This window comes from Perognathus longimembris, chromosome 11, assembly GCF_023159225.1.
Source record: "Perognathus longimembris pacificus isolate PPM17 chromosome 11, ASM2315922v1, whole genome shotgun sequence".
Taxonomy (NCBI): Eukaryota; Metazoa; Chordata; class Mammalia; order Rodentia; family Heteromyidae; genus Perognathus; species Perognathus longimembris.
This window is the reverse complement of record NC_063171.1, coordinates 68,701,984-68,727,070: the sequence shown is the minus strand read 5'-3', so window position 1 is coordinate 68,727,070 and position 25,087 is coordinate 68,701,984. Positions and strand designations below refer to the sequence as shown.

The 25,087-nt window shown below is 38.3% G+C and overlaps 1 protein-coding gene across 9 annotated transcripts in view; it reads right to left on the bottom strand.

The window, feature by feature from the left end:
• Enah (ENAH actin regulator) overlaps positions 1 to 25,087 on the bottom strand; it is a 121,399-nt gene that overhangs the window by 28,112 nt on the left and 68,200 nt on the right. For 6 of the 9 annotated variants that reach the window (XM_048357573.1, XM_048357574.1, XM_048357577.1 and 3 more), the window contains exons 4-5: positions 14,300 to 14,356; positions 9,114 to 9,198 (exon numbers count right to left, since the gene is read on the bottom strand). In XM_048357573.1, the coding sequence (XP_048213530.1) occupies positions 9,114 to 9,198; positions 14,300 to 14,356 (142 nt within the window). The remainder of the gene's footprint in view (positions 1 to 9,113; positions 9,199 to 14,299; positions 14,357 to 25,087) is intronic. The other 3 variants (XM_048357575.1, XM_048357579.1, XM_048357581.1) reach the window with 1 other exon arrangement.

The window sequence follows — 25,087 nt, the reverse complement described above, 5'->3', positions numbered from 1 at the left end:
ACACACTTGGAAGGATATTTTCAATGAAAACCGGACAGAGAAGTCAAGTTGTAAAAAAATAACCTGAACTCAGTGAACAACTCAAATGGAATTTGCATAAAAGACCCAAGGTTTTGTGTGTTTTTTTGGCCAGTCCTGGGGCTTGGACTCAGGGCCTGAGCGCTGTCCCTGGCTTCTTTTTGCTCAAGGCTAGCACTCTGCCACTTGAGCCACAGCGCCCCTTCTGGCCGTTTTCTGTATATGTGGTGCTGGGGAATTGAACCCAGGGCTTCATGTATACGAGGGCAAGCACTCTTGCCACTAGGCCATATTCCCAGCCCAAGACCCAAGATTTTTAATTTAAGTCTTTATGAATCCCATAATTTTCCTGGTCTTTAAGGTATATTTTTTATGATTTAACTTTAGATATCTACTTTCTAATGGCAAGATGCTTTCCATACTCCCTCACTGCAATTGGCTTTCCCCAATAGAATCATGGGAAAAATTAGTACTTAAGATTCCATTCTTGATGCAGTGAAAGTAAGCACAGGCACAGCCAGGCCACCATATTCCAACTCTATTTTATTTCTTACTCTAATTTCGTGTGTGTGTGTATGCATGTGTGCGTGCATGCGTGCGTGTGTGTGTGCATGCATGTGTGTTTTAAGTGAATAGCGGACGGCTATTCATTCACTTGAGCTTTTTTTTTTGTTCAAGGATAGCTTTACCACTTGAGCCACAGCTCCACTTCTGGCTTTTTTGGTGATTAATTGGAGGTAAGAGTCTCATGGACTTTCCTGTCTGAGCTGGCTTCAAACCTTAATCCTCAAGATCTTACTTAGCCTCTTGAGTAGCTATGATTATAGGTATGAGCCACCAGTGCCTGTCTCAAAAGAGGTTTCATTTTATTTTTTAATTATTATTTTTTTTTTCCAGTCTTGGGGCTTGAACTCGGCCTAACACTGTCCCTGAGCTTCTTTTGCTCAAGGCTAGTGCTCTATCACTTGAGCCACAGCACCACTTCTGGCCTTTTCTGTGTATGTGGTCCTCAGGAATCAAACCCAGGGCTTCACGCACGCTAGGCAAGCACTCTACCGCTAAGCCTCATTCCCAGCCCTCAAAAGATTTTTTTTGAAGCATGTGGAATACAAATAACAAAATCTCAAAATACCTTTAATATAACCTAACCTAGGTAAATACAGAGGCATTTCAACCTTGCCATAAAACAATTAAGAGAGTTGACTAAGGAAAATGTCCTGAGTGGCTATCATTTAGTCACATTGATATTATTATTCCTACTTTTCAGAAAAAAATCCTACAAAGGTGCATACATACATACATACATACATGTGTCTGTGTATAGCTTGCTTTCCTATTAGAAAACAAAAAGTGGATAAAACATAATAAGATAGTTGAGTTTCAATTATTACAAAGCCTGAGATAAGAACTAACACTTACGAGAGAAGACGATCAATTTTTGGTCCATTCTGCCTCTGCAGGATAATGGGTGGGCTGTACACTTTCATGGCTCCTACTCTTCAGTTCTCTGCTGGTATTCACATTCCCCCTTTATAACTTACAGACAGGAGTGGTGATGGGAAAACTATTTATAGGTATTAACTGAATTATGTTCTATGCTTAGACTAGAATAGGCCTGACTCATGTTTCTTAGAATATATTTTCCTATCACTGCCAAGGAAGCCAGATATTAGTAAGATGAGTAGGATTTAAAATTAACAAATGATACCTTACTTTTTTTCTATCATGTTACTGTAGTAAAAGTATTAGACTAATAAAGTTTAACATATAAACACTTGTTTTATCAACTCAATTTTACACTTACTAAAACTAGCTTAAAAAGTCAAACAAGTCAGGTGCCAGTTGTTCATGCCTATAATCCTAGCTACGCAGGAGGCTAAGATATGAGGATCATAGCCAGCCTAGGCAGAAAAATCTGTTGAGACCTTATCTCTAATAAACTATCAAAAAGCCAGAAGTAGAGTTGTGGTTCAAGAGGCAGAGTGCTGGGGCTGGGGATATAGCCTAGTGGCAAGAGTGCCTGCCTCGTATACACGAGGCCCTAGGTTCGATTCCCCAGCACCACATATACAGAAAATGGCCAGAAGCGGCACTGTGGCTCAAGTGGCAGAGTGCTAGCCTTGAGCGGGAAGAAGCCAGGGACAGTGCTCAGGCCCTGAGTCCAAGGCCCAGGACTGGCCAAAAAAAAAAAGAGGCAGAGTGCTAGCCTTGAGCAAAAGAAGCTCAGAGACAGTGCTCAGGCCCTGAGTTCAAGCTCTAGGACCAGCAAAAAAAACAAACAACAACAACAACAAATAAAGGTCAAGCTATTAAATATGATAGGGGCTGAGAATGTGGCCTAGTGTGTCTCATATACATGAAGCCCTAGGTTCAATTCCTCAGCATCACATATACAGAAAAAGCCAGAAGTAGTGCTGTGGCTCAGGTGGTAGAGTGCTAGCCTTGAGCACAAAGAAGCCAGGGACAGTGCTCAGGCCCTGAGTACAAGCCCTAGGACTGGCAAAACAAAACAACAACAACAAAAACCCAAAAAACAAAACAACAACAAATAAACCCTTATGATAAAATAGTTATCTTCCTAACAACCTTCAGCACTTTGATTCCTCTACCCAGAAGCAATTACATTCAATACTCTGGTATTTAATCTCATGTTTCTAAACACAGCAATTTCTTTAGAACTACTACTTCTTGATATTTCAGATTTAGATGATATATACATGTCATGTGATTTTATAACTACAATTCTGACCTCACAACTGTTTCTTCCCTATTCTCTTAAATTATGACAGCATTTTGATTATATCAATATTCACATATATTGTGCACTGCTCATCACATCAACTGTCAGAAAAACTCCTTTCTTAAGTCTATTTTTGAACTGACTTTTTTGGTATATTTCTACCCCAAACTCTCAACCAGAACCATAATCCCCCCAATATGGTCAAGCATGTCATCAAGACCTCACATTTTTGCTTGTTTCATTTTTCTTTCCCTCAGACACAACTGTCAGGCACTCTTAGGCCTCACAGGTCTAGCTGAAGAGATGCCCTTATACTACTAAATTATTCCTCTCCAAAAGTGCTATCCCAAATATAAACAGATGTGCAAAGCACTGGCTCATAATGAGATTAACATAAAAAATTTCAAATATGTGGGCTGGGGATATAGCCTAGTGGCAAGAGTGCCTGCCTCGGATACACGAGGCCCTAGGTTCGATTCCCCAGCACCACATATACAGAAAACGGCCAGAAGCGGCGCTGTGGCTCAAGTGGCGGAGTGCTAGCCTTGAGCGGGAAGAAGCCAGGGACAGTGCTCAGGCCCTGAGTCCAAGGCCCAGGACTGGCCAAAAAAAAAAAAAAAAAAAAAAAAAAAATTCAAATATATATTTAACTAGTTTACGTCTAAGAGTTATTTTTGAAGCATATACAATATAAATGATAAAATTCCAAAACAACATTTAACGCAGGGGCTGGGTATCGAGACTTTTGTCCAGGTGAAGGTGTGTGTGTAGGGAAGCTGAGCACCCAGGACCCTGTCTGTGTGTGTGTGAGAATCCATGACCCCGTGTGTGTGTGTGTGTGGGGGGGGGGGGAGCCTGAGCATCAGGTCCCCTGTCCAGAGGTGTGTGTGTGTGTGTGTGTGTGTGTGTGAAAATTCATGACCCTAAGTGATGGTATGCATGTGTGAATCCATGACCCCGTCCAGGTGATGGGGTGTGTGTGTGTGTGTGAGAATCTGTGACCCTGCCCAGGTGATGGTGTCTATGTGAATCTGTGACCCCGTCGAGGTGATGCTGTCTGTGTGTGTGTGCGCATGCACGCGGGTGAGTGAATCCATGACCCCAATGATGATGTGTTGGGAGGGAGGGGGGGTATTAAGGCCTCTGTTCAGATGAAGCGGTGGAGGGTGGGGGCCCAGTCTAGGGATCCAAAAACTCTTCACAAAGACTCTTGAATTCATCATCTCATGTTTAGAATTATTAAGTGGCTTGCTATAGATAGGCACCATAGAAAAGAATTTTCTTCCCTAGCCACCCTTAATTTTAAGCTTTGATGATGTACTACTAAGTTAGTTACTTCTTTTATTTGGAAATTTTGTGGAAAAAAACAAAATGTGTAAATAAATTCAGAAAAGAAGAAATGCATGTTTACGGAGTGTGGTACATACAGCGATAGTCACAAGAGGTGAAAGAGACACAGAAGGAGCTCCTACGTGCCAATTAAAGAACTGCCCTGGATATGAGAAAAGGGGCCCTAGAAATGCTGACCAGAGAGAGAGGGGGGAACAAGATAGGAGCATTAATCTGATTGTCAGAATCTGAAACCAAATGTTCTTCCTCCATTCCCAAATTATGAAACTCCAGATTATAAAAATATCTATTACACTCATGATAAAGTAGGTGGAGGAGGTGGGCATTAGTATATTACCACCACTTTTTGTTTAAGTAACAGTAGGAGGGATTATATATTTACTTTTGATATCCTCCAACAAAGGCCAGTCTTGCCCATCTCAGCCCTTTCTACTAGCTTAGCGTGGAAGTCTTGCCTCTTCCTTCCTGTACACCTCATGCACACCGGAGACCTAGGAGTGAGTGTCACTTATAAAGAGTTGCTCCCCAAAGGGGCTTCTGGGCTGGCTTTGCTGCTGAGCTGCCAGCACAGCACTGTGCTTCACTGATGTTTGATTCCAATGAAATGGTAAATCAGATCATTCCTATGCTCACACCTCATTTTTTTAAAAAAAAAAAAAAAAAAGCTCTCCTGCCCACTGCACATGGATTGAGCAGCAGGCCAACAGTGGATTGGGGGTGGGGGAAGGGACAGGGAGGGAACAAACACGGGTCGCTCATCTTTCTTGGAAAGAAAACTACAGTAGCAGAGCAAGGTGCTGCATGATCTGAGGCCCCCTCCTCCCTGTGATTGCACCTCTACTCCTGTTCTCTGCTCCAGCCTCCACTGCCTTTTTGTCTTCCTAGTATACATGGCAAAATCCTGCCTTCAGAATCCTGTACTTACTGTTTCCTCTGCATGGAAAGCACACATCTGCTTGGCAAAGTCCCGCTTTCCATTCATTTCAGCAAAGTTTATCTTGACCAACCCTTTCAAAATTACAAACAGCTCATCCTCCAAGTCTCCATAGAATGCATAAGCCCCAAACACGTTATCATTTCTTATTAAGTTGTCATATTTATGATCTGATTAGGGGTTTTTTTTTTGGTAGGTTGTGGGGCTTGAATTCAGGGCCTGAATGCTGTCCCGGAGCCCTGAGCCTCTTTGTGCTTAAGTCTGGTGTTCTACACTTGAGCCATAGTACCTCAGGTTTTTAAGTGGTTGCTCTTGGAGATAAGAGTCTCACAGGGACTTTTCTGTTTGGGCTGGCTTCAAACCATGATCCTCAGATCTCAGCTAGGGGTTTACAGGCATGACACCAGTGCCAGCAGAAATGACTTTTAAGTATAAAATATAAACTGAATTTTGAGAATTTAGCATTAAAAATATAATGTCTTTGTGCTTTTGTATTGGTGTTAAAATGTGTGTGTGTGTGTGTGTGTGTGTGTGTGTGTGTGTGTGTGTGTATGTTTGCCATTCCTGGGGCTTAGACTCAGGGCCTGAGCACTGACCCTGCCTTCTTTTTGCTCAAGGCTAGCACTCTGCCACTTGAGCCACAGCACCACTTCCAGCTTTTTTTTTTTTTTTTTTCTGTTTATGTGGTGCTGAGGAACTGAACCCAGAGCTTCATGCATGCAAGGCGAGCGCTCTACCACTAAGCCACATTCCCAGCCCCTAAAATGGTAATTTTTAATATGATAGATTTCACCTATTATCCTATTACTATGACTACTAGAAAAATTAATTACATACACAGTGCTACTCAACATTGCTGGTCTAGAATAGAAGGTTATTAAGAAAATTAGCAGAGTGTCACATGTAATCCTAGCTACTTAGGAAAATGGGATCTGAAGATCCTGGTTCAAAGTTAGCCTGGGGGGGCTGGGAATATGACCTAGTGGCAAGAGTGCTTGGCTAGTATACATGAAGTCCTGGGTTCAATTCTCCAGCACCACATATATAGAAAATGGCCAGAAGTGGCACTGTGGCTCAAATGGCAGAGTGCTAGCCTTGAGCAAAAAGAAGCCAGGGACAGTGCTCAGGTCCTGAGTCCAAGGCCCAGGACTGGCAATAAATAAATAAATTAATTAATTAATTAAATAAAATTTTAAAAAGTTTTTTTAAAAAAAAAAAACACAAAGTTAGCCTGGGAAAAAGTTCTTGAGATTCTTATGTCTAATAACCAGTAAAATATATGACTCAACAGTAGAGTGTCAGCCATGAGTGAAAAAGACAGGAGAAAGTATAAGATTGAGCTCATACCCTAGTACCCACACCAAAAAGAAAAGAAAACTGCCAGAATACAGAACAAGACATGGGAAATGTAACAAGTACTAACCCAGAACAGAACAAACAATAAAGAACAGAGAAAAGGAAATGTTCAAAGCAATAACGTTTAGAGAATTTTAAGAATTGTAAATGAGTCCTCAAATGGAAAAGGGTCCTAAGTATTGGGTGAGGTAAACAGAAACACAACTGGCTACATCTTCCTCCAAACAGGCTAATGGTTAAGTACAACATTGGCATGCATTTATATACTGTATAAAGGGAGCCACAAGGGCAAAAAGGACTGTTCACACACATAAAAACAAAGATTTACTGATAGTTGCTGGAGACTACAAGCACATGAACCTTGAAAATAGGAAAAGTAATGATATAGCTGAAATAAAAATCAACTGCAAGATGGAGGCAGAACAGGGACATGTCAGAATAACTGTGCTTCTGCAGAGAGCAGTGAGGAGGTTCTGCCAAGTTAGGCATGGATTCTGTTTGAAAAAGAAGCTAGTGCTAGGACTAAACATTACTGCCAGTTGCTAGAGATACAGCTCAGCATAGAGTGCCTGCTTAGCAAGTGTGAAGTTCTGAGTTCAAATCCCAGTACTGATTTCCTAAGAAAAAAATCCTAGCTACTCAGGAGGCTGAGATTTGAGGATTATGGCTCAAAGCCAGCCCGGGCAGGAAAGTTTATGAGACTTTTATCTTCAATTATCTTCAATTAATCACCAAAAAGTCTCAAGTAGAGCTGTAGCTCAAGTAGTAGAGCACCAACCTTGAGCAAAAAAAGGATAGTGCCTAGGCCCCGAGTTCAAGCTCCAGGACTGGCACAAAAGGAAAGGAAACAAAACACACACACACACAAACCAAGAAACAACCAGCTGATAATTTATAAGGAAAGAATTCACTTTTCATATCAGAGAGTCAATAGCTATTACTTGTAACTTAGTTGGTCAAGAATTAGAAACAGAAACATTATTTACTGTTATATGCTTACCACCAACAACAAAGTTGTTTGTTTTGCAGAGCTGAGCAATGAACTCAGGGCCTTGTACTTGCCAGGCAAGTGCTCTTTCACTGAGATAAATCCCCAACCCCAACGAAAAACTTTTTAAAAAACAATATCAAATTTTCAGAAAGATGAATTTTATCTTAAAAATGATTGAAAGTAGTCTTCTAACTAATAAAGGGCCTATCTTAATGACAAAAAAATCCACTAAAAATTTACAGTAGTATCTCTGGAGAAAACTACCATTAAAAAGAATGTCAAACAATGCACTGGCTGCTCACACCTGTAATCTTAGCTACTCGGGAAGCTGAGATCTGAAGATTACAGTTCAAAGCTAGCTTGGGCAGGAAAGTTCATTGAGACTTCTATCTCCAGTTAATCACCAGAAAACTGGAAGTGGCTCTGTGGCTCAAGTGGTAGAGTGCTAGCCTTGAGCTGAAGAGCTCAGGGGCAAGTTCAAACCCCATGACAGACCAAAAAACAAAACAAAACAAAACAAAACAAAACAAAACAAAAGGAATGTCAGAGTAAATCCATCAAGCTCTCAGAATAAAATATAAACAAGGTACAGTTGAGTAGATACAATGAATGATGGTGACTACAGTGTTTCTAAGGTACAATTTTTGGAAGAAATATTAAGGAGAAAGCACCTTGCCTTAGTAATGAAATCCTAAGGCCTTAAAAAACTGAGGTGCTAATAGGATACAAATGGATGAATTCTGTAATAGGAATTCTCATTGAATGTAAAGAATATAAGCAGTATGTGACTCTCAAATAAGACAGAAGATTTTACATGTAATTATGTGCCAGAAGTACATGTACGTACTCACGTACAGAACATATTATTTCCATTACTTTCACCAAATTAATAACACTGCTCTGTTTGGAAATTTTAATCTTTATTTCAAGTGAATAATCACAACTTGAACTGAGAAGTCGTTAACAAAGTAATCAGAGTAGTGTCAAAAAGAAACCACACTATCCAAAGCTGGGTACTGGTGGCTCATGCCTTTTGACAGTATCATTGCATAGAGAAATATGAGTATTTGTGCAAAAGTGAAATTCACTTTGGGATCACTGGAGGAACTTCCTTAAGAGCTAAGTAACTAACAAGGGAACATGACACATACATTAGGACAAGTAGAGAATATGGAAAATACTCTCAAATGTGAAATACAAATCCAAGGTCACAATAAGAAATGCTGGCTTGACATGAAGCAAATCTTTGAAAACTTCGTCTATACAATGGTCCAGCTCCCAACAGTTCCCAACCCTCTTCCCATCAATATACCAAAACTACTAGCCATAAAAAGCAGCATAAGCATCTCTAAAAGTGGGATACCTGTTTTAATCATCTCATTTTCAGTTACTGAAAGTACCTGAATTTTAAAAGCAATTCTATTATAAAATATTTCATTAGATTTTATGGTTAACTTTTATAAAATAGGACTTACGTGTTATTATAAAATAGGACTTGCGTGTTTACTATTTCAGCTATAATAGAAGTATAATTTCAACCAAGAAGCAGGCATAAGTGTGTCGAGCGTGTTACTGGTGATAACCCAAACTCACTAATATATGAATAAAAGTTCTGACTTTCAAAGATTTGGAAAGATATAATGATCTACTTCCAATATTAGGATGTTCACAGTTTTGTTTTCTGCAGTAGAAGAAAGAGTGAAAAACGTAACTTGTGGGTTTACCTTCTTTGGATTTCCAATTCTTCTTGGGATGGGCCATTTTGAACTTGAGCAGGTAGTTGTGAATTCTGTCTAGGCAATGTTGGCCCTACAAGGGAAGAAAACATTACAGGTGAACATTGTCTTCCTATATATTATTAAGAAATAAAATCATGAGGATAACATGAAACCATCACATATTTACAAATGTATCTTCTTTTGTCTAGCAAAATAAATTGTAAGCTTTACATAACACACAGCAAATGAAAAACTGCAACATAATACTGTCATCATCTCCAGAAGGCTTGAAACAAATGGAAACATCAACAACAAAGGAAAATAAACACTTCTATATGAAGAGCTTGAGTAAAACAAGTGTTCAATGAGCATCCAGTAGGCACCTGAGCCTGACATTTGCTAAGACAATGAGACATTCTCTTTGGGTAATTCATGAAGTGGAGAGGGAAAACTTAAATGAAAATTCAGAATTCGAAAACTCACCTAAATAGAACACTGGAAATGAAAAACAGGAGAGAGAGAGAGCATGAGAACCTTATTACTAGACCAAAGTATGCTAATGCATTTATCAAATTTGACCAATTTAAGCTACCACTTCTGCTTAATAGCCTGGCATTTCCAATACGGGTGAAAGAAACATTTGCTAACTTCCATGTAATAAATTAACCTACATCTAAATTTAAAAAGTCAAATTCATAAAATGTAAGAGGTAGTAATCTTAATGACTTTTCATTTGAGAAAGAAAAAACCTGCATTCATAAACATGGTGCTGTCATGAGAAACTAACAACCATCCGTTCCTGCAAACCATATTCAGTGCAGACCCATTTCAACAACTTAGAATGCTACTAAATTATGGGGAATCTTAATATCACTGGATATAAAAATTAGGTGAGATAATAGCTGGATCTAATATGTTATGCCTAAAGATATACTAGAACAATCTTGAAACAGCAAACAAGAGAGTAAAGAAACAGGTACTGTCCACTCTTGGGAATGAGTGTGGACTGGTATACTACAGATACTTCTGAATTCTAGTGTTCCTGACAGATTCTGAGAGGTTATAGTAGAGTACTGGTATGATAATCCTTAAATGCTTCTGTACATAATGCAAACACTCTTGTAATCTATGAGCTCTAATGACAGAAGTATTGTACACTAGTGGAGTAGGTCTCACTACTGGAAGTTCAGACCCATCAGGGTGTAATATTATACATTACAGATACAGAGAGAAATAATTTGATCTCAACTTACCTACTAGCTTTTCCCTTACCTCTTTAGAAATGTGTTTAGACTAATCACTTAATTTATTCTCTAATGACAAATTAGACAAGTGCAGTGATCTATTTCATTAACTCTCTTAAAACTCTGCTATTTTCATAGCCAAATAAAGGAACTACAAATCATTAGTAACCAAAAACCTAAAAATACTTTTTATAATCAAGATTAAAAATACACATATTTGCAAAAATAAACAACTGTTTTCTAGTAAACAGAAAAGAATGCTTTCCTTGGCAAATTAACATGATGATTTAAAAAAAAAAAAAGACTGTCACATTTTGCCACCTACCAATGTCTAAGTTCCCTCTCCTGGAAGAAGGATGGGGCTATTATACAAAGTGGGAGGGTAAGTTTGAGAAAAGATAAAATGGGCTAGGGGGCAGATGTACTTTATCCAAAACTATTAGATGCAAAAACATTTGGCATGGACAAACCATTATGGCTTAGTTACCTTTAAAAATAAGGTTTGAGAATTTAAGTGATAATTTCAGGCTACACTCTAGAACACCTGAAAGTAAGACTTGTTTGACAGATCTAAAACAGGAATTCTATCAATAATAATTGAAATTTAAGTTTTATTTGAAATACATACATTCAAGAAAAAAGATGTCAAAATTCCAATCCAGTGCTGTTTATTTTATTAAACAGGTTTAAAAAAACAAGTGTGACATAACTCAGGAACAGAGTTAAGAAAAAGAGATTACAGCAATCTACAGAACATGTTTTCAACTGTTTTCTCCTGTTGTAAAACACATGTAATGAAATTTACCACTAACTTTTTTCTTCTTGTGGTGGTACTGGGGGAATGAACTCAGGACTCATACATGCTAGACAGGTGCTCTACCATGTCTCCAGCCCCTCTTTTTAAGCTTTTTGAAAACTTTCTTGACAAACGTGTTTAAGAAGGATACATTGGAAAGAAGAACATTTTTGATCCAAGAACTCTTAACATTCATTACCTGCTACAAAGTTCTCTGTGATCCTGGGCTACTGTCCTTCCAAGCTACTCTTTCAACAGGGAAGAGGAAGGGAAACCCGCCCTTTGCCTATTCCCTCTTTTATATTTAATCTGGTTGTTTTGTTTGCTTTTTCCTCATCAATATCATCAAAGTTGTGAAAACTAGAACACTGGAAATTTACATGCACTTAAAATGCTTATGAATAGCGCTACATATTAAACACAAGTTCGGGATAAATTGTGAACTAGAGGTACATAATTACATTTTGCCTTGTGGTCAAGCATTCTAATAGGTTTTTTAATCAATAAATAATACCAAGGCAAAACATCTAACAGTGAGAAGGCAGGCAAGGCTGTGAGCTATCACTGTATTTTTCTGTAATGTGACATTTCTTCACGAGGTCTAATTCCTACTTCATAAAATACAAAACAGGTACATTCACAGTCCTCTCAGGGGGCAAATGACAAGCATCACGTGGTGGTTTAACAGTAGTCTTTTGGGGGAATAAACAAGGACAAGCAAACTCATGAGCTCTGTATACAAGTGATAGCAGCTCTTTCAGGTTCACTCTCCTCCTCATCTAGTACCAGAGACATAGACAATGCTTGACCTTTATGTGTCCTGGCACATAGAAGCTTGTGAACTGCTTGTTTCTAATAAAGAAAATGTGGTGATGTCATCCATACAATATCCTACAAATGATGGGAGCCATGTACAAGTGGCTCATGCCTGTAATTCTTGCTACTCAGAAGGCTGAGTGAGATCCAGGGGATCAAGGTTTGAAACTAATCAGGGCAGAAAAGTCTGCAAGATTCCATCTCCAAAAATAATGAGCAAAAAGCTGGACTGGAAGCATGGCTCAAGTGATAGAGCACCAGACAAGCAAGCCAAGAATGAGGCTCAAGTTTAAATCACTGTCAAAAATAAAAGTAAAAATAAATCTGAATAGAAATCTCCCTGTGAAACACGAATAGCACTGCAATCTTGCATTCAATATTCAGTTTTGGTTAAAGTACTTACTGTCCCTTTTTTAATTTTCACAAATGTAGTTTCACACATAGCCACACACTATTTAAAAGCACAGGACTAAAAGACAAGTAGATACTATTATTCACAATATGATTAATTTTAAAAAGTAGTAATTACGTTGTTTGTATACAGTTAAAGGTAGTAATAGAGGAAATCTGCTTTCTAACTTATTATTTTACAAATTTAATATTCACTGTATTAATAGGCCAAATCCATGTTTTCTCTACAGTCAGGTAAACTATTATGCATGTGAACCTCAGATTTTAAGAAGAAAGTTAAATAGGTGTTCAAAAATGAGCTAAAGTGATCCCTAGTAACAAAAACGTCAATGATCTCTCATGGCTAGCTCAAAGAATGGTCTAGAAGACCCTCCAGGAGGAGGCAGGAAATCAGAAATACGGTTACTAGTTGAATACTTAGTCTGCACTGTTTCCTTATGGAATCTGAAAGGGAGAGGAGAGAGTTGTAAAATGCCCTCACAATAGGCTCACGGCTGATAACTGTCACCTGAAACAAATCTAAAATATATTATATAAAATATACTATATTATAATATAAATATGTTATATAAAAATATAATTTTAGTCAGGAAATGTATTAGAAGCCAGCCACTGGAAGCTCACACCTGTAATCCTAACTGCACAGGAGGCAGAGATCTGAGTGAGGATCAAGGTTTGAAGTAATCTAGGGCAGATGAATCTGAGAGGCTCTATCTCCAATTAACTAGCAAAAAGCTGGAAGTAGAGGTGTGGTTCAAGTGATCAAGTGCCAGCCTTGAAAAAAAAATTTAAAAAAGAAGCAAAATCACAAAGCCCTGAGTTCAAGCCCCAGTACTCACACTCACACGCATGCAGCACACACACATACATACACACTTGTACATGCTTCTATGCCTAAAAAGGTAAATACATAAACTTTAAAATGATTCTCTTTAAGGAAACAATACTAGCGATACCAAGGAACCACATTAAAATTGAGTCACATGTATAAAGTACATACACACAAATTAAGTGTTAATACAAAATTCTTGCAGTGGCAGTGTATCACTGTATAGCTTTCTTTCATAAAATAACCTGGCTAGTCAAGATACACATAGTCAAGGGTTACATAAATTTAAAGAAAGCTCAAATATAAACAAGTCCTCTTCTGGAACTTAGGTTTTTAAAATGTAAAGTTTCAGAATCAAATGGAAATATAAAAAGACTTCAGACAAAGATATACATCTCTCTCTCTATACCTATCTATCTATCTAAACATGCAAGAATAGGAATATGTACACATCTGAATAGCTCTAATCTGGGATGGCTAAGTGACAAACCTTGTTTGTCCATGCAAACAATACGTGTATGTGCACACAAGTATGTATGAGTGATCATGAAAAAAAAATTCCACAAGCCTAATTTTACCCCTAAGCCACAGGTATCTAACATACAAAAGAAAAAGAAAAAAAATTGTGTTGAGCACAAACCAATGGGTTAAAGCAATGTTTACATCTGCCTCTTACAACATGCACACCTCAAATTAAATCAAGTTAAGCAAAAGCTCCCTTCAAATAAGACATTTACATTCTTCAATATTAAAATGCATACAAAAATTCCTTAAACTCTAAGTAAAAAAAAATCTGCGTTCAAACAAAATAGTTAAAAACAAAAATGAACAAAATCCCTCTCATTTGTATTGGAAGAGGTAGACAAACAAAAGTGTTCAGATCCCAATTCTGACTAAATCCCACTAGCAAGCAAACTGAAAGGCTGACCCAAATCACCTACACAGCCACAACAAATATCACAACATAAAAACAGTAGCTTTCTATATATCCCCAAAACCACAAACCAGACTATGGCCTAAGGAAACAAAAGTTATGGAAAGGTTCAAGTAGTATGTACCACAGCTTGAAAAGTAATGTAAACATAATGTTGCTTACCACAGAAAATACATCGCAAATTAGTGCTGTCCTGGGTAGCAGTAACCTTGCTCTGGGCTGCAACAGACACCTTGGTGTTAGAAGCTTCAAAGGACAATGGGGCCATCTGAAGAACTTCACATTAACTAAAAGGTGCTTTGAAAGGTTCAAAATGTTTTTATACAAACGTCCTATCTACATCCCCATTCTGGAAGCTCTGTAATTTAATAAAAAGTATCTTCTTTAACATAAGCTTTTAAAAATAACTTATATGTAGTCTTATTTGTGGAAAAACCCTAGAATAAACCTCAGAACAAATGATGCAGTTATAACTTAATTCTCGAGTTATACAATCAAAGAGTGCAACTTGCATTTTAGGACTGTATTTTTAAAACATTAATGAAAATAAAGTACAGAAAGCTGAGATCTAAGGCCATTAGAATAAATTCCATAAGGTCTACCTTCCCATTTAGGAAAATTACATCTGAAAAAAATTTAGGAGAAATACTTATTTAATGTGAGATTAATGCATTTCTCCAAGCTGAAGAAAAGAAAAAAACGAAGGCTGTTATAAACAGCCTGCTGCAGTACATATTCACTGATACAAAATGTTTGCTTTGAACTTTAAAAAAAATCAACTATTGTTTACCAAACCACATTTCATTTCTTCTTTCTTCAGTATGTCCACATACTTGACAAAATATTTTACTGAACCAGTCGCATCAACCAGCCATTTAATTTAGGCTATGTACAGTAAAATTAGCTAAGTGTCAAAAAAGTAAATTCTCTTTAGAGAAAAACTCAAAGAGAAGGTAGTAATTTATAAAAAGAAAAACACCTCACCTAACATGGTGACATTAAAATTTGGATGGAATGAGAAAAGTAAAATATATATTTTCTTCTTATTAGTAACACTTAAAATTTTTATCAATAATTTTCTATAAAATTCTAAAGAAATCCTATTTGGCATAGCAAATATTTTCTTGTGTTCATTAGTATCAACCAAGAAATAGCTCCTGGGTTAAAAATATATCTGCTTATGAAAGATCACATAAAGGCAAGCTGTATTTTATATTTCCCTGAAACTACATTCTTTAAAGAATACAACTCCTGCTAAGCGAAAAAAGGTTTGAGTAGAATCAAAACCAAATCAATTTATAAAGAATGGATATCTTAAAATGGTAGTAAGTCTTAAATAGTCAAGAAAAAAATTTAGTAGTTTGAGAAATAGATTTAACACACTTAAGTTTGTCTGGCTCTAATATATTACAGATACTTGCAAACACAAAATAAATAAGGTTAGTAAAAGTTACCTTTGCTAAGTACTTAAAACCACCCACTATATTATTAAGAGTCGTATGTGTAATCTTTTATGATAATTACAAAGATACAGAAAGACCACAAAGCTAATCAGATCATTCTAAAAGTTAAGTAATTTAGAAAAGTTGAACAATTACATTTTAAGTTTGAACTGATTAAAAAAAAATAAATCTATCTTACCAATATTTATAAATGGCTATTAACACAAAACATTTATATTAATAAACATGCCTAGTTTTTAGGATTTACCCATTAGTTTCTTTCATATTTTGAGGAAAAAAATAAGAAAAAAACAAAACACAAACAAACTTACAGGAAAAAAATGAAAACTCATCTCCTTTCTGACAGCAAAGGAGATGCCACAGCTCACTGCCAGGCATTTCAGCAGAAAGTCATCTGACAGCTGCCACAAGACGGGAAGATGTCATTTCTGCACACACACCACACAGTACTTCCAACCAGTAACTCCCAACCTTTATCATAAGTTAAACTATTCAACAATCTTATTGCACTCCATTTTAGTCATCTTCCTTCCACTGACTTTCACTTCCTATTATCAAGTAAAATATGGATCTACTTTCTGATAAGACTGCTGGAATTCTACTGCAGTTTGCATTTCCTGAAGATACTAAATTATTCATTCCATCTCAAGCACTTCCTGCTTAACACTGGTACTATTAACTGTTTCTTCACTCAATCAGGGGACAACATGGGATAGAAAAAGATTCACTGTCTAGGCTGAATAAATTCAGTAGCAGAATGCCAGCATTTACCTATCAAATATTTTTCTTTCCAAGTCACTCATATTATACATGTTTAGGGCTGACAGAAATAAGGGTGAGACAATCAAAAAAGGGGAAATGAGGAAGTGAGAAGTGTACCAAGAACCTAAAATTTAATGTCTACATTATAACATCTACACTTCTGGAAAACAAAGCTTCCCATATTCATCCCCTATTCTTCTATGTAAGTGCTCCCTTATCTATCCCCCATCTGCTGTGTAACCGTGCTCCCTCATCTATCTCCCTCTGCAGTGTAACAGTGCTCCCTCATCTAGCCCCCATCTGCTCTGTAACCGTGCTCCCTCACCTATCCCCCCTGCAGTGTAACTGTGCTCCCTCGTCTATCCTCCCTCTGCAGTGTAACAGTGCTCCCTCATCTATCCCCCATTTGCAGTGTAACAGTGCTCCCTCACCTATCTCCCCCTGCAGTGTAACAATGCTCCCTCACCTATCTCCCCCTGCAGTGTAACAGTGCTCCCTCACCTATCCCCCTGCAGTGTAACAGTGCTCCCTCATCTATCCCCCATCTGCTGTGTAACCGTGCTCCCTCATCTATCCCCCTCTGCAGTGTAACCGTGCTCCCTCACCTATCCCCCATCTGCTGTGTAACAGTGCTCCCTCACCTATCCCCCCTGCAGTGTAACCGTGCTCCCTCACCTATCCTCCCTCTGCAGTGTAACAGTGCTCCCTCGTCTATCCCCCTGCAGTGTAACCGTGCTCCCTCGTCTATCCCCCATCTGCTGTGTAACAATGCTCCCTCATCTATCCCCCCCTGCAGTGTAACAGTGCTCCTCATCCACCCACTTCTGCTGTGTAACAGTGCTCCCTCATCTATCCCCCATCTGCTGTGTAACCGTGCTCTTCGTCCATGTCCCCTGCTGTGTAACACTGCTCCCTCATCCATCCCCTGCTCTGGTCCTCTAAGAGTGTTCCTCTGGATGCTCACTTTCCCCTAATGCAGTTGGTGCAACACAGTTGGGTAGAAGACTCTTCGTATCTAACATTAGAGGTCTCTACTATTAGCAGTGAGTCCTGGGACAAGGTGTAGTTGGCAGCATTAAATAACATGATGTTTTGTTTTAAAGACTGGTTTTGAACTTGGCTTTCAGTTTCTGGAAATCCAGTCTGTTGTTCCAGTTGTGTTCATACTCATGAACAAGACAGTATTTCCCTCATGACAAAGATGGGGTGGATACAAAGGTGTCTGTCTGCTCTAATGTATACAATAAAAGGGAGGCATATATTGCAAGGTATGGTTACCTATAGTTAAAAATCAAGTACTTGCTAAACACCACCAGCTGATACCTATAAATCCTGACTTCTTGGGAGGCTAGGATCAGGAGGATCAAGTTTAGAGGCCAATCAGAACAAAAAGTTCACCAGACCACATCTCCACAAAATCGGCACCCACCCACACCGAGAAGCATATGTGAAAGGACAGGGGAACAGCTCAGCCCTGGGAAAAAAAAAATGAGATCACACCTTACAACAAAAAAGGGCTGGAGGTATGGCCAGGGCCTTAGACCACCAACCAACAAGTGTAAAACCCTAAGTTCAAACACTAACCACAAGTTTTATTAAGCAACATTTCTGCACTTGGTAGGAAACCAAACAAAACCAAACAGAAAACCAAGTACCAAACTGTAGGGCACTGGATTTTAGAACATGAAAACTACAAACATTAAATCTGATTCAAAGAAATAGAAATTTTACAAGTGGTATTATAAAACACTTTCACGGCCTTACTTCATATTTTATTTTGAAATAGTACAAGTTTTAGTAGAAGAAAACCTCTGTCTCTTTCAGGAAATGGAGTATCATGCAGCTACAGTCACACATGAAAAAATATGTTCTAGAACTCTCATATATTTAGGTTTTTCCCTTTCTTTGTTTATGGTGATCCTCCCTCAACTTATAGCTTCAAATGCACTTTATCCCCTCTTAGATAAGTATGAAAATGACAGCTGATAGCTCATCTGAAGATGACTTTCTAAGCTGCACTAGCATAGTCAGCTTATCATCAACTTTGTAAATAATTTATTTTTACCTGTGGAATGAGTCTGCCTCTAGGTAAAGAACTTCAGAAGTTACCACAAGTTGAGGCTTATAATTTACCAACTCTGTCAAATCTACTGGCTCCAACGCAAGAGTAAACTATGCTAATATTCATTTCTCTACTTCCTCCTCAGAGAATAAATTAAGACCTATCCATCAGATTACTTTCTGTGCCTGCCAAAGAAAACACCACATCCTGTAGAATGCTACTTTACCAAACACAGTTAGTTTACTGCTCTAGAACTTGTTAACTTTCTTTCTTTTTTTTTTTTTGGCCAGTCCTGGGCCTTGGACTCAGGGCCTGAGCACTGTCCCTGGCTTCTTCCCGCTCAAGGCTAGCACTCTGCCACTTGAGCCACAGCGCCGCTTCTGGCCGTTTTCTGTATATGTGGTGCTGGGGAATCAAACCTAGGGCCTCGTGTATCCGAGGCAGGCACTCTTGCCACTAGGCTATATCCCCAGCCCCAACTTGTTAACTTTCTAACTAGCAAACATCTATCTATTCAGTTCCACATACCACAATATAGGAAGATCATAATCCCTTCCTTTTCTTTACCCCAAACCTATCAACACAGCCTCCTAGTCTCCCTGGCCTATCTTCACTGCTGTTGTTCTCATTCTATAACCTCTTATACAATAGGTTAAATACTGTTAGAAATTTAGTTCACTCTACAGGACTATATTGTTTACTTTCTTCACGGGACATTTTCTACATTAAATCATAGCCTTTCCTTACTTACCTCCCCAAGATAAAGATACAAAACAGCAGCAATGCATCTTTGACTTTAAAAGCAAAAACGTCACATTGTTTATCCAGTAGAAGACAAAAGGTATATGTGATATGAAAGGAAGGCTACTGGCTACTTACAATCAACTGCGGCTACACCAGCCTTGGAAGATGTTTAAAGGTATTGTCTTGTTCTGCCAGCAACAAGCATACAGCTGAGCTAATAGAAAGGAACCAGTAAACTTAAACTGTTTCCTCCCTCCATCCCTCTTTCTTTCTTAACATAAATGATTCAACTTTTTTTTTTTTTAATTTGTTGGTTGTAGGGCTTGAAATCAGTGTGTGGGTCTTGTCTTTGAGCTCTTTTGCTCAAGGCTAACATTACCACTTTGAGCCACAGTACCACTTCCAGTTTTCTGATGGTTAATTGGACATAAGAATCTCATGGACTTTCAGCCTTGAGCTATACATACATGACAACAAATTTTAGATTAAATGACTTGCTTAAGATTATGAAGCTAAGGCTGGGACTGTGGCTTAGAGATATAGTCCTTGCCTAGCAGGCATGAAGCCCTGGGTTCGATTCCTTAGCACCACATAAACAGAAAAGGCCAGAAGTGGCACTGTGGCTCAAGTAGTACAGTGCCTTGAGCCAAAAGAAGCCAGGGACAGTGCTCAGGCCCTGAGTTGAAGCCCCACAACTATATAAAAAAATTATAAAGCCAGAGATGGTTACAAAAGTAGTGTCTGCCTCTTTTAGTCCATTAATCTTTCCTCTGTAGAACAGGACTAATTTTTTAAGTCCCACAACCTAAGATTTAGAGCTGTGCTTGCTATAAGGCAGATCTGACTATGATCACCCTAAAGCAGCTTTCCCAAACCGCTAGTGAAATTCACTTATGATAATGGCTATGGCCAACTATGGCAATTCATATATATTAACATATGACACATGTAAGTAACTAACAGAAATCACAAATGTCCAAGTAACTAGAAAGCAGACAACCTAAATTTTTAAGAGGCAGATCTAGAAAACTAACAATAGCTACTATGCTGAACAAATGGTGGTTTGTGAACCTACCACAGGACAATTTGACATATTAAGCGTGACCATTAGAGCTATATTTTCCTTTCAGTGATGGAGGATAATGATGAAAGGAATTAAAAATAATCTCGGCTCACTTCTGTGACTTGTAAAGTCCCAATGTGAAACACTAGCTCCCTCATAATGGCTTCTTTATAGAGAGAAGATAAAACACAGAAGCAATTTATTTGTTTTGTTTTTGTTGCCAGTCCTGGGCCTTGAACTCAGGGTCTGGGCACGGTCCCTGGCTTCTTTTTGCTCAAGGCTAGCACTCTACCTCTTGAGGCACAGCACCACTTCTGGCTTTTTTTTCTATACATGTGGTACTGAGGAATCGAGCCCAGGGCTTCATGTATACGAGGTGAGCACTTTACCATATTCCCAGCACTAGACCATATTCCCAGCCCAGCAATTTGTTTTAATCAAGAAAAAAATTATTTGTTGTCATCAAAGCCAGACAGGTCCCCCTACACTAAAGAGAAAGAAAATAATTCCCATCTAAAAGACAACCCTTAAAGTTGTTTAGACTGTCTAGAAAAGATGAGAAGACTACAAAAATTCTATTCTCCATCATGAGCTTGCCTCTGTAAGTTATAGCAGCAGTTTTCACAAGTTTTGGTCATAAGATCCACTTACTTATACTCTTAAAATTATTGAATATCCTGAAAAGACTCTGTATGTGTTATATCTATTATAATTTGTTACATTAAATAGCTAAATTTCTATTTTAATTTGTAGCAATTCATTTAAAAGCTGTTACATCTAAAAGTAACATATTATGAAAAAATTATTTCCCAAACAAAAAATGTCTATTCTTGATTAGAAGAACAAAGTTTTACATTTTTATAAATTCTAAAAGATGTGGATGTTATCTAATTCCAAGGGTTCATGTGTTGGTCTTCAGTGAGGCACTGCCGAGGTGACAGAACATCCAAGACACAGCCCCTGCCTTCAGAAGGCATTAGGTAGCTCTCCGGGGACCCTCATCACCTTCCACAGGACTCTGCTAAGAGTCAAGTGCTCCTACTTGGTCTCTGCTCCCTGACTAGCACTGTGGTTTGTTGATCCAAAGTGTACAATCCCACTGTGATGACATCTGCATGAAACCAAGGGGACTGAGGCTCAAGGCCAGCCAGGGACAGAAGTTCTTCAGACTTTCATCTCAACAAATAAAGAAGCTAGGCAAGATTGTGCACAACTGCCATCTCAGCTCTGTGGAAAACATATAATAGAAAGAGCATGGTCCAGGCCATGTGGGCAAAAAGGGAGAACCTATCTCAAAAATAATCAGTACAAAAAGGATTGGAGAAATAGCTCAAGTGGCAAAATGCCTGTCTAGCAAGCAAAAGGCCCTGAATTTAAATCCCAGTTCTAAGGGGGGAGTGAAATAGAGGGGAAAGGAAAAAGAGGGGAGTGGTAGGAGAAAAAAGAGGAAGGGAGGAGGGCTCAACTGTAATCTGCCAGCAAACACAAGCCCTATGTTCAAATCCCAGCAACAAACCCTTAAAAAAAAAAAAGTCAAGAAAGAAGAAATAAATGAAGGAATTCCAATACTTATAATGAAATCTGGTGAAAAGTTCAACCATAAGGGCATTCAACTAAATTCTCACTCCCAACAGATAGGGGGGAAACAAACCTTAACAAAATTTCCGGCTGGGCAGTAGAGTGGCTTAGCAGTAGAGTGCTTGCCTAGCATGCACAAAGTCCTGGGTTCAATTCCTCAGCACCACATACAGAAAAAGCCAGAAGTGGCGCTGTGGCTCAAGAGGTAGAGTGCTAGCCTTGAGCAAAAAGAAGCTAGGGACAGTGCTCAGGCCCTAAGTCCCAACCCCCAGGACTGGCCAGAAAAAAAGAAAAAAAAAAAAGTAAATTGAGGTTTTCCTTTGTAAAGGTATGCCTAATCTTGGCGAGTAAAACAAAAGCAGCAGAACCTCAATTTCTTTGTTAAAAAACAGATATGGGTCAAGCACTAGCAGCTCATGCCATTATGTAATCCTAGCTGCCTCAGAGGCTGAGAACAGAAGGATTGAGGTTTAAGGGGTGTCAACCCAGAAAGAAATGTTCAGAAGATGCTATTCTGAAGACAACCAGCATGCAGGGGAAGAGGAAACACTAGCTAGAGGGTAGCTAAAGTAAAGGGCCAGCCTAACAAGCATGAGGCCCTCAGTGCAAATTCTAATAATGAAGAAAAAAAAATTGAAGAATTATTTAAACCTTCTACAAAATAAAATTATGCAAATTTACCTCCACCAACCTTAAGAATTTATGTTATAGTTTGTATAATCCATAGGTACTACCTGCAAAAACCTATAAGTGACTAATAATACAGAAATAAAAATATCGATGTGGATAATATACTTGTTTAAAATACAGTCAATTTCCACTAGAGAAGGGAAAAAATGCACTGTAGCATTTGGTATAAAAGGAATAGCATTAATTTACAAAACATAAGATTTCTTTTTTTATTCCAAAAATAACTCACTGTACTTAGCACCTTCTGTACTTTTCAGTATATTAGATAATTGCACACCATGTTAAAAGCAAAAATAAAAGAAAAAATTCTGGCCACCTACTTTTTAAAAATAAAATTACAAAAACATTAAACACATACACAGGCATAAGAACTTGCAAAGGTCAACCTGAGTAGCCCCAAAGAAAGCTTTTTTTGTTGTTGTTCTTAATTTTAAAAAGTTTGAACTGGACACCAGTAGCTGACGCCTGTAATCCTAGCTACTCAGGAGGCTGAGATCTGAGGATCTCAGTTCAAAACCAGTTCAAGAAGCCAAGTCAAGACTCTCCAATTAACCAGTAAAAAACTCAAGAGTGGAGGTGTAGTTCAAGTAGTAGAACACCAGCCTTCAGCGAAAACAACTATGAGATGGCAACCAGACCTTTAGTTCAAACCTCAATACTGGCACTCACAAAAAGAAGCATGTGTTGCATGCCCTTAATCCTAATACTAATCTTAATACTCAAGAGGAAGGGAGAATTGCGTGCTTATTGGTTTGAACAAGAAATATTCAAACCCTGCTCTAAACAAGTAATACAGGAGCATTATATAATGCGCCTCTGACCTCACACCAATCACAGAAGTTTTTTTCCTCTTGGTCCATTTATATACTGAACTTTGGTAAAGACTTTGTTTCAACAATGCCCATGACTTTAAAGTCTCAAAATGACTAAGAATTTACCAACAGTAACACTTATTGACATTAACATTGACTTAGAAATGTTCTTTTCCAAATCTTCTCATTTTCTTATGAATACAGTATCATTCTTTCTGATGAGTAAAATTCCATTGTGTATATATCAAATTTTCTTGAATTTTCTGAAGGCACAGAAATGGTGGGACAAAGGATGAACAAATACTGCAGTGGTACTCATTGGACACAATATTGAAAATGAACTATACAACTTGTGAGTGGGGAAGGAGAGAAAAACTGGGAGAGAGCAAGAGAAGGGGTAACACTGTTCAAAAGAAATGTACTTTCTATCTGACTTATGTAACTGTAACCCCTCTGTATATCACCTTTATAATAACAATAAAATGCATAAAGATAATTAGTACATATCAGTTGTACAAAGGGGGTTTCACAGTGCTATTCCTATATATGTATGTAATGTACTGTGGTCAAACTCACTCCCTCTATCACTTTCTCTCCCCTTTAAAACAATTTCAACAGGTTTTATAATTCCATTCCATATATGAATATGAAATACTTAACAATATCCACCCTTATTTACCCTCCCTCTCTAATCCTCTTCCTCTCTTGCCTGTTACTTGCCTATCATTCATTTTGCAAAAGTTTACAAAGTGGTAAGAATAAAACTAAGGGAGACAATAGAGTTATGGAGGTGGATACTAGTATGTATGAAAAGGTCACAATGAAACCTATTTCTCTGTACAATAAACAGCAATATAAAACTTTTAAATGCTGGATGGTAGCAGCTCATGCATATAATCCCTAGCTACTTAGGAGGCTGAGATCTAGAGGATCATGATTTGTGAGAGACCCTATCTCCAAAATAACCAGAGAAGGCTAGATTGTGGATGAGTGCCAGCCCTGCAAGCAAGCAGAACAAGGACACAGTCCCTAATTCAAGCTCTTATAATGTTAAAGTATTAAGAATTAGGCAAGACTGTTAGCCAGTTACTCTCCCTTTATGAGTAAGTTTATGTTATTTTTGCTTCTGGTCAGTTTCATTGAGCTACTGTTTATTTGTGGAAGACATGCAAGTTAGGCTTTTTCAATTGGCTTTGGCAGAAAGACAGCAGATGATTTCAGCAGGGTTGGCTGTGAAAACGAAGTAAACAGATCTGGCAGGGCACATATGGCCATGCTGGAAGAGATGATGTTACTAGGTGTTTGCTTAAGTGGGTGAGAGAAAGCCCACATAATCGCACCAGGAAACTACCTATTCTGATGTGAACTGAACGAAATGGTCTTCCCTAAGGACACTTTGTTTTGTTTTTGGCTGGTTGTGGGGGTTGAACTCCAGCCCTGAGTGCTGTCTCTGAGCCTTCTTTGCTCAAGGCAAGTGCTTTACCACTTGAGCCACAGCACCACTTTAGCTTTTTCTGAGTAGTCTGTTGGAGATAATTGTCTCACGGTGGGCTTTCAATCGTGATCCTCAGATCTCAGCCTCTTGAATAGCTGGGGATTACAGGCGTGAGCTGCCAGTGCCCAGCAAGGATACTTCTTCCCATGCTTTCAGGCCAACTAGGATCATCAAAAGTCAGAAATCAGTGTTTTATAATAAAATATAATTTCCTAAATAAACCAGATTATCTGCATTAACCACTTAAATGTTTAGCCTTCTTGGACGAAAAGGCTACAAAA